The following is a 13,253-nucleotide window of genomic DNA, read 5'->3' as shown; positions in this document are numbered from 1 at the left end:
AGACTTCAGGCAATAAAACAGTAAAGGAAATATTCAGTTCTCTGCAGTAACGCTTCTATTAAGGAAAAGTTAAGCTTGTTAATGAATGGTTAAGCCTTAACTACCCTGAGAGTTGTGCAACTATTTTCCGTGTTATATTCAATACGGACAGTTTTGCCCTGTGAAGCATAGGACAGGGTGTGTCAAAATCTTTCTAATCTGTAATGTTGTTGCTGGTTTTCTTCTGGTCTTGATATTATATATAGCTGAGTGCTTGCATGGGTGGGGTGCTGTGGGAGGATTCACAAGGGTGCAAGTAGCTAACTCTGCAAACCCACGTGCTTTTTCTTCTTCAGGCTGAAAGTCACAGCATGAAAAACCAACAAATGGACCCCTTTACCAGGCGGCAGTGCAAGCCCACAATAGTGTCTAATGTGAGTGTAATACTTAGGTTCGATTGAGACAACCTGCAGAGAAACAGAACTCAGTGTAATGCAGAGAGTAGGAAGGAAAATGTTGTTTGTATTCATTTCAACTGTGCCATATGCTGTTAATGCTCCAGATGCCAGGATGAGGTACAGTTGAATTAGATCCTGGTCTCACTATTCCAAAAGAAGGAAAAAGCAATATTTTGGGTTTTATTTAAAGCAAAGTGCGAAGGACATAAGTGATGTGGGTATGTACATGGAGAAGCAACTGTGGTGTAGACTTCTGTAGTGAATTCTTCTGTGTAGAATTACTCAGATTTAGTTAGCTCTGGGAGGACAGCTTGGTTTAGGTGTGAGTTTTGCTTCTAATTGAAACATTCCTGAAAGATCTGTGAGAGGAGAGATGAGACCAGACATTTTGAGCCTGTGATGGATAAAGTAGTTTAACACAAAATTCCCCTGTGGTACTGCGGCAAAACCTGCTACTGTAGTCCCTAGCTGTATAGATGATGGATAGCAAGATGATCAGCTTCTATTTCTAAGCAATCTGGTTTTGAGTCCTGTTCTGGAATAGTATATGGTTCTGGTATCAGTACTTAAAAAAAACTGGTCAGGTTGGTTCTCATCAGTCTCCACAAACTAGCAACAGAATACAGAAGGAATTTTATTGCAGGGCTTGAATTAAACAATTATTTCTGAAATAATTTTTTGTTAGGAAAGAATCATAACCAAGTAGTTTTATTGTGGTAGACAACTATTATGTAAAGAAAATAACCTTCTAAAGATTACTTCTCTCTAGTAGAGTTTTTCAGCCAGAACTGTAAGGTGAAAGCAAATCCATCTAATAATAGTGGTAAGCCTAGTCATGGGAGCAAACCATATCAACAGAAAATGTATTTCTCATTTTCTCAAAGAAAGACTTTGTGAAGGATAACTTCTGGTTTATTACTGTCAGATGCATTGCACAGGTATCAGGGCAATTTCAGTTGTCTCTGAGATCCTGAAGATTGGGCTAACTGATCTATAGCCTCTTATGGTTTTAGATTCATGGATGTGAGCACTGTTTTAATGAAATGGCAGTATAGTTTTCACCAATTTAAATACAGTGATTTTTTTTTTTTTTTCTTTTTGTCCTCTGTAGTCCAGAGATCCTGCTGTCCAAGCTGCCATCCTTGCCCAGCTAAATGCAAAATATGGGTCTGGTGTATTACCAGATGCTCCAAAGGACATGAGTAAGGCAAGTTTCCATTTCTGTCTCTATTACGTTCCTCCCACTGTCACCATTTTGCTCTAGAAGCTTATGACTAATGGTAGATGTGCATGTTTCAGTTCTAGAAATAGATATCCTGTAGAGCATTATCATAGAAAAGAAACAGCTTTTTCTTTCTTGGGGAAAGAAAATTAAGTTTCTCTAGCAGTATGAAAGCTAAATTAAGTATGTTTGTGACAAGTGGGGAAAAAACATTTTTATTGCTTTTTATCTGGACAGATTAAGGGTTGGAGACTTACCTGTAGTTTTTCTTTCAGGGTCAAGGGAAGGATAAAGATGTGAACTCTAAATCAGCCAGTGACCTCTCAGAAGATCTTTTCAAAGTGCACGACTTTGATGTAAAGATTGATCTTCAGGTTCCCAGTTCAGGTAGGTGTTACACCTGGGTTTGGGGATGTGATTGCCCAGCTCATTGTGGTAGAGCTCCCTTCTTTCAGAACAGTTCTTTCAAAATCATTGGTGGGTTTTTGAAAATGGGAGAAGGGACTCTCTGTTTGTCATCGTGGCAAGTATCTTGAACTGAAGAGGAGGGGATGTGTGCTAGTGACATCCATTGAGAAAACAAGAACAACTGTATTGTGCTAGACTGAAAGCGTGTATATCCCCATTTCCTTGCTCCAAATGCTAAGGGAGAAAAGGAGGTAATGAGTCTACAGTATCTATGACTTGCCTAATCTTTGGGGAACAGATGAGTGTGTTGTATTTAATAAGCCTTGATATCTACCTTGATACTTACTTCATTAATTTGTCTAATCGCTTTTGAGGACAGACAAGCTTTGGGTGTCTGTCTTGTTCCATAATCTGTGTACATGTTATGTGGATAAATTTTTTTTTTTGTTTGATTTTGCACCTGCTGTTTTACCAAGCTGCTGTTCCCTAACTTTGGTATTGCAGACAGAATTGAAGCAAAAATTTAGGGGAACCGAAACACTGGGCAGGGAGTGAAGGTATACTTATAGACACAAACTTGCTGACCCTTCCTCTTTGTGATCTTGACTTTGAGAGCCTGAGATGTGTGGCAAGAACAGCTTAGTGTCCTCAAGTCATAAGATCATTTAGGTTGGAAAAGACCCTTAAGATCATTGAGTCCAACCGTTAGGCTAATACTACCAAGTTCACAGCTAAACCGTGACCCGAAGCGCCATGTCTACATGTCTTTTAAATAGCTCCAGGGATGAGGACTCAACCACTTCCCTGGGCAGCCTGTTCCAATGCTTGACAACCCTTGTGGTGAAGAAATTTTTCCTTATATCCAACCTAACCCTCCCTTGGTGCAACTTGAGGCTGTTTGCTCTCATCCTATCAAGCTGTCTTCCAGTGGAGGAAAAGCACGGGAGAACATCAATGCAATTTGACTGATGAGGCTTATTTTTTCTAGCATTACTGGAAGGATTAGAGCTAAAGTTTCTTGGAGGACAGTGACTTAAGAAGTACTGTGAGAATGCTCAGAGACTTAAAACCTTCAAAAAGGGAGAGCAGGGGAGCTTGTCTTTCCAAACTAGGTCAAGATTGGATATAAGACTACAGAATGAGGTAGGATGCCAAGAATAGGAGACTTCCTGTAGCAGACAGTGAGAGATATGATCTTCAGAGAGTTAGCAAGCAGATAAGGGTGAGGTGCTAAAGGACACTGAAAACCACGAAGGGGGCTGAAAGAGAAGGATGAGAGAAACACAGTATAGGTAGAGGTTTAAGTATGGCTGTTTTGTTGTTGGTTTTTTTTTTTTTTCTTTCCTCAGACAGAACACCATTTTGGCATCTTGCTTTGTGCAGTCTTAACAGAAGAACCTGGGGATTGGTTAAAATGTGTACTGTAGACATGGATAGGAAGTTTGACTTCTTATTATCTGTCTCTTTGTGCTTGCCAATCTCATGGGATAATGATTTATCCAAGATCCTGGAGCTGAGCCTGAAGGCTCTGTTTGTATTGTGATTTCAGTGTGCTACAGAGTAGTTTTCCTAAGAAATTAAAGAATACTTGTCAGGAGAAAGCTGGATTAACAGAGCCAAAATTGGGCATTTTTTATCTATGAATATAAGTGAACTGATACTGCCTATATTATTAATCAAAGTTCAAACCTGATGTATACTAGAGAAGCCAAACATCATTTTGTGGGGAAGCTGTCAGCAAAAGCAACAAGTAAAATTCTGTAGTTCTCATGTATTTTGGTCCTTACTCTTTTCTTATCCCCAACAGAATCTAAGGCACTAGCCATCACCTCCAAGGCTCCACCAGCAAAAGATGGTGCCCCGCGGCGATCATTGAACTTGGAGGACTACAAAAAGAGGCGGGGGCTTATCTGAGCATGCCCACTCTGCTGCTTCTGATCCTGCATGCTCCATGATGATGTCCTACCTTTTCTTCCTCCCTTTTCAGTTCTCCCTTCTGGGTTGGAGCAGCAATGGAGCTGGGAAGAGACTCTTTAAAACTGCCAGTCATCTGTAACATAAACCATTCAACTATTTACTGTATAGACCTCCCTTCTTGCCCTTTCTTCCTGCCCTCCTCACAAATGTGGACCTGTGCTATTTGGGGTTTTCCCATTTCTTTTAGTTTGAGTTTTGTTTTTATTTTGTTGATGCAGCTCGTTGGTCCACTCTGTGTTCAGTATTAGCCTGAGGTCTGGATTTCCATAGGAATCTCTTGGTGGTCGCAGAATCAGCACTTGGTGATCTCCCCTTACGTACCACCACAGGCACGGTGAATAAACATTGGCGCAAGACCTTTGTGGCTGCAAGGTCATCTGCACTTTCTTCCTCCTCCTCTTCCTCCTTCATCCTAGCTTTGGAGAAGGGAATCTTCAAAAACTGGCTTAGGTTCAAAGTGTAAATTTTTTTGGGAGGGTTGTGTGACTTTTTTTCAGGTGTTTTTTATCATTTTTAAGCTGCAGTACTATTTGTATCCGTCTGTCACAGTTCTTTACGGCTGTTTTGAATTTCTACCAGCTGTACTTGAGCATCTGAAATTGCAAGAAAGAAACTCATTAAATGTGATTCTTCTTACTAAAATGGCTTGGCTGATATAGCTGTTTAACTTCACGTTCCCTTTTTTACTTACACTTAACTGATGAGAGAGAGGTACACAGCTCTTGATGTGGGATTTGTCATCTATAGCACATCTGGAATCTCCAGTTATAACTGAGTGGAGTAGCTTTTTCTGGGATGGCCCTGAGGTGCTTATCGGCTGGGCTTTAGTTTCTTCTCCAAGCCTCCAATATTATATATATTTTAAGTCATTGTGTCTTCACGGGGCTCCAGCTCACTTTGTTTCTTGCTTTGTGAACCATTTAAATGGGGCTTCTAAAAAATAATAATAATTAAAAAAACCCAAACAACAACACTTTGTGTGAAAGGGGAAGGACACAGTAGAAAGGTCAGTGGGTAATGTATGAGAGGTAGCTGATCCACATTTTTCATATATAAACTGGTACAAGTGGAGTGCAACACTAGCACAAAGATTGTATGGCTTTATGGAATATTTGACTGGACATAAGGTGACAGCTAAATTATCACTCAGGTGTTAAAAAAAAAATCGAAGTGTAAATATAAGTGACATTTAACAAAGAACTTTTCCAAACAAGATACAACTGAATATATGGAGCTAAGAACTAAATTAAACGACAATTAGAAGTCTAAAACGTTAGAGGCCCTTATTCAGGTAAGCGTGCAAACACGTGTTTGTTCCTTCTCAGGCCAGTACTTATACAATAACTTAAGTACTGAACTAGGTAGGAATGTTTCTGGGGGACCCTGAAGAGGGAAAATGCTGATGCTCTTCTTCTGTCAGAGCATTACTGTTTCTCTGAAATCATACACCGGTTACGTTTAAACCTGTGTTTGATACTTTCTTGTTGGATTCTTAATGAAACTTTAATCTAGTTCTTGTTTAACTTTCTCTTCCTTTTTTAACAGTAGCTTTAAAGAAACATCATGTAATTGTGTGCAGATTGATCCTATGAACTGTGTATAAAAAGAAAATCAACCTATGAAGCAGCTCTTATCTACCATATAAACAAATAATTAGGACTCCTTCAATACTTATTTACTGAATAGTCCATATTTCTCGGACACGTGGGTTATTCTGTGAATACGTAATCATAGACTGCTTTATCTGATGGCCTATTGCAGCTTCTCTGGAGTTATAGTAGGCTCTCACATAATGTACTTTTAACTTTTTTAAGAGTGGATTTATTGAATCTACCATGATAACCTCATAGGGGGCGTTGTGATTCACTGTGTAGATATGCATTTGATATGATTTTGGTTTTTTTTCAACAGCTTCATTGATGTTACAGATTTGTAATAAAAAAAATCTAAACTTATTTTGCAATAGCCAGTTTTCAAAATAATCACTCTCCAATGCTTTGCAGAAATAATTGCAGAATCAAGTGATTCAGGAACTGATTTTTCCACAGAAATGCCTCAGAGCCCTGAGGTGCAGTGACAAGTGGTCTGTAAAGGTAAAGTTAACTCAAATTCAGTATTTTGAATATGCTTGCCCTTGATGTATTGGTTTTAGGTAACTGCTACATTTGGTAACACAGAAATAGTCTGTACTACAGTCAAAATGTCGATGAGACCTGTACAGCATTGCAAGTAACTTTAGTAGAGATGACCAAAACAGAGGAGATGCAGTAAGCTTAGAACGCAGATCTGAATGATGGACTATGTCCTAGTTATCTGCAACTATGAAACTGCCACTTACCCTCTCAAAGTCCTCTGGATTCTGCTGAAATACTGTTTCGAAGAGAGGCACAGTCAGTAAATTATGCAGACCTCTTATATTGAGAAAAATACATCAAGAAAATGCTCTTGAATAGTTACAGAACTGTGTATGAAAGCTGTAATCTTTTTTCCTTTAAGTGCATGTAAAGGTGAGTGACTACACCTCCCGCTCGTGAGAGAGGGAGAGATGTTTGCTTTGTTTCACTGGTGTCCTAGCATAGTTCATCACAATTGTACAGACTTCTATAAATAAACTTGGTTTGTTGGTTTAATAAGGTTGACTGTTTATCCCTTGATCTGAGGTACTAAGTGTTTCCTGTCTGGAATTTGTTTATTCAGGAACTGACACTTCATTTATCAGTCTGGACAATTTTATTTAAAATAGTAATGCTGTAAAATAACAAGTAAGCCCTTTGCCAGAGCGGCTGACTCCTGTATCACTCTCTAACGACTGGAGTTGCTCCTTATCACTAGAATCAAACAGAGCCTCTTGGAAGGTCAGTTCATTTGCACCTCTGCTGCATCTCACAAAAACATGGACTTTGCTGGTCTTGTAGAAACCCAGACTACTTTTGTAATCAAAGATGCTAAAGCATGTAGCTGAACTTGAAGCTACTGAATGAGGTGAAGCAAGACTCTTCTCAGGGGGTGCTTGGTGGGAGGAAGAGACACAACAGGCATAAGCTGAAACAGGACAAGTTCTGCCAAGATTTAAGGAGAAACTTTTTCACCCTTAGGATAGTCAGAGAGTGGACTAGGTTGCCCAGAGAGATTGTTCTGTTTCTGTTTTGGAGGTTTTCAAGAGAAGGCTGGATTAAGCCACAAGTAGCATGATCCAACCTTCTGGCTTACCCAGCTTTCAGCAGTAGGGTGGACTGGAGGCCTCCCTGAGCTCCCCTCTGACCTGAATTATCCTATGATTCTATAAGTAATTTCATATTGCTTTCTCCAGTTTTGTCCATCTTCCCTGTGTGTTACATGCAGCATGCAGTTTGTCTCAGATGTGGTGGCTTACTATGAGCAGCGCCACATTTCCCAGCACACATCCTTTCTGAGACTCTGGATGTGTACCTCTGTGCAGTTCATGCTATGGCTGGCTGTGAACAAAATTGTCTCTATAAATCTATCCCTGAGCAGGCTGGAAGACTCCGCCTGTTCACACTGTAGAGGGAAGAGCCCTCACTGAGATTTTGTTCACAGTGTTCTCCTGATGCACTTAGAACAACAAAATGCACTTTGAGTTCTCCACCTCCTTATGAGCTTTTTTTAAAGGCTTGTACTTCTAAGCTGCTGTGCAAGGTCACAGTTTTCAAAGAATTTTTAGGAAAACGGGTCTTGAGGATGTGTTGACAGTTTTTAACTGGCTTTGGGAAGGAAAAAACGGTGTGCCTCAAAGGAAAAGGAGTGAACTAGCTGTGAAGACACCTAGAAGAAGGTGAGAACTGAAAATGAGGATTCTGCAGAAATGCTTTACTGGTTGTACATGCTGCGGAATAAAAAGGCACATGGATGTCATCTCAAATTTGGGCTTTGGCATCTTTGTTTTTCTCCCCCATCTTGACTAGGTGATACTTCAGCTTGTCCAGACCACTTTAACCTTTGCATTTTGGGGTTTTTAATTGTAGGGAGAAAAGCGCTGTAAATTTGATACTTGAACTACCGATACATATGCAGTCTTACTACCTTCAGCACAGTAACTTAGTCTTTTAGAGGGAGATGCTTAAGCAGCCAAATAAAAAAATGAAAATTCACCCATTTATTTTTTATAAGCATTCACTGGTTCTACCTTACCACCATCATTATCTGCTTGAGATTTTAGCCCCACCCCGCCTCCCCCCTTGTGCTCAGCAGCTGAAGGAAAATCATAGAGCAGTTTCTGTGGTCTCATACTGTGTGGTGTGATCAGGGTCAAAAAAAAAAAAGCTTTCTTTTCTGCTTTGTCAGTTGGACTGCAGGGGCAGTAAGCATGAAGAGAGTTGGGGCGGTAACGTCTTAAACTTTTCCAGCTGTTTAGAAAGCCAGCCATTAGATGCTCCTTTGGGGTTCTCTGTGCCTTGACATCTACCTAGATGACATCTACCTAAAGGCTCCTCTGGCCCAACTCTATCGGGCCATAACAAGTAGCTGTTCCTCATGTCCCAGTCTTTGGACACTTGACTATTTTCCTTTGGTGCTTCTCCTTCCTACTGAGAAGAAGCAGTATCCAGCTAAGAGTATGAGCAGTTAAAGGAGGTAAATTAAAGTAGGAGCTTCCCTGGAACAGCTAATATATTGCAATTACCTATGAGTAACGAAAGGCAGGATGAGTAGTGATCATCCTCATGATGGTATATCTGGCATTTTGTGTTAGACCACATGTAGAATACTGTGTCCAGTTTTTGGGTTCCCCAGTTCAAGGAAGATTTCAGCCACCTGGAGCAAGTTTAGTGGAGGACTACCAGGATGGTCAGGGGCTGGGACTTCTTCAGCTGAAGAAGATAATGATGTAGCAATGTAATAACCATGTTACTGTGGTTAGTAAGAGGCCATAAGCTTAGTACTGAGCCTGCAGGGTCTCAGGACTGAGGCTTATCAGGCTTCCCTTCCTGGACTTTTCTTGACCTGCCTCTGGCTTTGTTTTACTTAGCTTTCCTAGTACAATGATTTCTCTAACTGGCCAGGTAGCTAATTTGTTTAACCAAATCTGTGGCTAATCTGTTTTCCTTCTGTTTACCTTTGTGTGGTGCAACCATAGTTTTATATATGCAGGAGTAATAGGCAGTAACTTTATGTAGAATGAAGTATTTATGACCAAAACAATGATGCGGTGGAGGCAAATGCAGGTGTGGTATGATAGCAGAGACCTTTAGAAGTTGAAACAAAGGATGTAGCATAGAGAAGTGCACATGGACGATGGGGCACATGTATGGGGCTGGAGACCCTATAGGCATATGTTCGTGAGCGGTTACTCACCAGTGGTCAAGTATGTGTTTGTTTGGGAAGGGTTTTCTGTTGATTTTTTTGTTGTTGTTGTTGGTTTGGTGGGTTTATTTTGGTTTGTTTCACTTTTTTTTTTTTAAGGCAGAACCAGAACTCAACAAAACTGTGTTTAGGGAGTAACAGAACAAAGAAATACTATTTAACATATGCAAAAGGCACCATATATCATAAATTTGGATGTAGCATGGAGCTGTAGACCAATGAGGAAAGGGAAAGATGGAAAAGCATGTTAGCAAACATGAAAAGAACCCCACGTGGATCCTAGAGACCCAGAGGAGCAAAAGAAGGGTGAAAATAACCCCTAGAAAAGGGATAGAAACTGAGAAATATGTGTTACAATTTTCACTATATTACTGCGACTACTTCTGTATAAAAATACTCTAACTGCATTATTATTCATTCTTTTCCTGTAATAATTAGACCTAGGCTAACAGTGATCCTTGAGCTGGGTTAAGATTTCCAAAGGCTAACAATAAAATCTTAGCTTTACTTAAATATATTGTACGCTTCCTCTTCGTCTATAAACAGGATCTTCAGTGTGAGAGATGAGGCAACTTCAGGAGCAGCTAATAGAAGCCTTCCAGTAAATGTGGAGAAGCTGTCAGGACAGCAGTCTGCTTCTTACAGTGGTGTGTGGTGGGAGAATGACGGCATATTTTGAAACTAGAGGTTCTGGTTAAAAGTAATGAAACCTCTCTCTGAGGACAGTTAGTCAGTGGAACAGGCTGCCCAGAGAGGTTGTGCAGCTTATCCGTGGGAGGTTTTCAACTGGATAAAGCCCTGAGCAACGTGGCCTTAGACCTGACCCTGCTGGGTGCAGGAGGTTAATCTTGGGGACCTCCTGAGGTTCCTTTCGATCAAAATTATACTATAATCCCATTTACAGTAAATTCTAAGTGAAACCTGAGTTTCCTTTGCTGTAACTTGTCTGCTCCCCAGTCAAGCTGTTGTAAGACAACTGGTGGGAGTTAGCCAGGTTGCCAAACACAGCACTTACCTGGTTGCAATTGAGGATAATAGCCTATTGATTTAGTTACAGCCTGGCTTCTCTAAATATACAGTCCATGCATAAGTTCCTTAATTTATATTTTTTAATTGAATGGAAAATGTGAAGAGCAGTTCGGCTACTGTAGCCCATTGCTGGGGGGACAACAACTCTCCTTGGGAAGAACCTGGAATTTAACAACTGGCTCTTCCTAAATTCTCAGCATCCTGCATTCCAGTAGTCCATGGGTGATAAAGTGTATTTTCTGTACAGCAAATAATTCAAGTGTGATGAGGTTGGGTAGAACGTATTTGGGGTAGAATGTATTCTTTATTGTTAACTTTGCACTCGCTCTTCAGTATTGAAACATGAGAGAAATTATTTGAAATGGAAAAGGACTGTTTTCTCTTTGAAAGTGCTGGTACTTTGTTTCAAAAAGTGAGTGAGCTGAATGCTTTAAGAGGCTTAATACCCGTATGCAGTATGAAGTTAGGCAGTGTCATTTCCTTTCCTAAAGATTAATAGTTATGGAGGGGTTTTCCTTGTGGTTTTTTTTTCTTTTCTCCATATCAAATTAAAAAAAAAAGGTTGGTTGACTTTCCTTATGTTATTTTGATCATGACAATAGCTGATGTCTTTCTAATTCCTGAAAGCTAGCTGCAGAGTCTTGGCTCTACTAAAACTCTTTATATGCCATTCTGAGCTTCTGTCCTTCCACACGTCTGTAATCCCCTGACAAGAGAAGAAACACTGAGCCCTACTGAGGGTGGGAAAGAGCGACCACAGCCTGGAAAATACTGAGAGCCTCTGGTCCACGAGGACAACTACTATGCAAACTTCAAGACGTAATATATGTTGCTTTCTGATAGCTAGCCTTCCACCTAAGCCAAATGTGGCACCTGGTTTGAGTGAACCACGTTATTTTCACCCAGGCTGTAGAAAACCATCACACAGTAAGTAATTTTCTGAAATTATGTTTAAGGAATGTTAAAGTTTTAAAACAGATTAATTGGGAAATTGGTGGTTACTCATACAATCGCTTGCAAGCAACGTCCCTGACTTAACTGCATGTGTATAAATTATCATGGATCCTGCACAAGTTTGGTTTTAGTAAGTGTATAAAATTTTGCTATATCAGAGCTACGTTTTTGAGTACTGTTCTGGAGAAATTATAGTAGGTCAGTGCAGAAACCCATGATCACGACAGAGGAGAAAGGGAAGAAAGTTATTGGAAGAAAAACTTGCTGGAAGTCTCAGGTTAATGTCCTAAATCTCATGTTAATTCTCAAGTAAAAATATTACACTTCCTGAGTCTTCCTGGGGCAGGTTTTTGCTTTGTTAGTAAACCTCTGTCAGCTTGTTCTGCAGAAGATATTTGCTAGGGTAATAAGTTACGCTGCAGATGAGTAACTTTGCCAAATTTTTAAAGCCCATTTTAGACAAGATTCATAATACAGCTTAATGCTGAATAGCGCACATGGAAGCAAAGTGTACAGGTTATTTCCCGGCACGAGTTTATATACGTACAATGACCAAAATACAAGTCTTCCAGGATTTCGGATTTGTCATTCAGTGGGTTGGAGGAAGGGGCAGTACTGATAAGAAGCTGGGAGTGATCTGCTTAGTGAACAGCATGAACAAGATCACTGTGCCAGCTTCAGGAAAGAAATTGGAAAGATCTTCACTTGAGGGAGGGGGAAATATCAAAAGCTGTAAAATGTGCCACTAAATCAAACCAATAAAATTTTATCTGAAATCCATTATGATTGTGACTTTGTGCTTTATGAAAGAACGATTCTCAAGTCATTTGTTTGCTCTTCTTCGTGGCGAGGGTCAAATGTGCAACTGCCAGATACCCCATCTGGAGTATTTGCCTTGAGGGCAACAGCGGGAATGGCGGCTACTTTCATCCCTTCACTCTACCTCTTCCTGGTGGCATGTCTGCCAACAGGTAACAGACTTCCATTATCTTTCAAGGTGAAACTGCTGTGACCAGCTCCTAAAACCAGAAGTGTGGCTGTCAGTTTTTAGGCCTGTTACTGGAAGCAGTAGTGGAGTAGCCCAAGCTGATGTGAGGAAGCTGTCTGAAAGCCAGTGACCCAGCGGCCAACGTGTGGACATTTGCTGAGGTGGCAGTTCTAGCGCACCTGCTGCTGCTTATCTATACCAGGTATTTCTCATCTTATTCAAGCAACAACTGACTTTTTAAAATGATGGATGGTATGGCAATTGGAACAAAACTGTTGCTCATATCCCAAACATGCTTTAGAAAATCACTGTGAAAAATGGCATCTTCTCCCAAGAGCGGCCCTAATGCAGTGGTTTTTCTGGCTGCAGTTAGTACAAACACACACGCAACAGTTGGTTTAATATTGTAGGCTTCCTTGATTGGGAAAACACTTATCTGTGTGACTAGAAAAGCAGATCTCATATGACATAAACACTAAAAAGGAAAAAGGAAACATTTTTGTTTCATAATTTGCTCTTGAACACTTACTAGTCATGAAAAACTGAGTAGCAGCTATTCTTTGTGGAATGAAGCTATCCCCTTGCAGGTATTATAACGAACTATGAAGGCAAACTGTTTTTCCACTACAGAGGTGAAGCTGAAGATCTAAATGAATGCTGTCTTCATCTGAAAAAGCCTAGGTGAATTTCAAATACAAAGTAGTTATTTTCAATTCTGAATCAGGATTAGTTGATTATTAATAGATTTTTTTTTTCTTTCTATTGCAAACTTCCGCAATATTTTCCCAAATGATCAAGACAGGAAGTTGAAGATCACGAAGTACGATGTCAGAAACTGCTCTCAGCTTACTTTTAATTTCAACTTTAGCATTTTATAAAATTGTTTTTTAGCTCTGCTCCTAGTAAAGGATCTGCTGTG

The 13,253-nt window shown here is 40.1% G+C and overlaps 1 protein-coding gene across 1 annotated transcript in view; it reads left to right on the top strand.

Annotated features, from left to right (window-relative positions):
• The window catches only part of RTF1 (RTF1 homolog, Paf1/RNA polymerase II complex component), a 39,490-nt gene extending 32,813 nt beyond the window's left edge, over nucleotides 1-6,677 (top strand). The window contains 4 exon segments of the mRNA XM_064462516.1: nucleotides 336-413; nucleotides 1,549-1,644; nucleotides 1,935-2,046; nucleotides 3,875-6,677. Coding sequence (XP_064318586.1) covers nucleotides 336-413; nucleotides 1,549-1,644; nucleotides 1,935-2,046; nucleotides 3,875-3,981 — 393 coding nt within the window. The 3' untranslated portion in view covers nucleotides 3,982-6,677.
• The last annotated feature ends 6,576 nt before the right edge of the window (nucleotides 6,678-13,253 follow it).

This window comes from Phalacrocorax carbo, chromosome 10 (assembly GCF_963921805.1).
Source record: "Phalacrocorax carbo chromosome 10, bPhaCar2.1, whole genome shotgun sequence".
NCBI lineage: Eukaryota > Metazoa > Chordata > Aves > Suliformes > Phalacrocoracidae > Phalacrocorax > Phalacrocorax carbo.
This window is presented reverse-complemented; position numbering and strand designations above follow the sequence as displayed.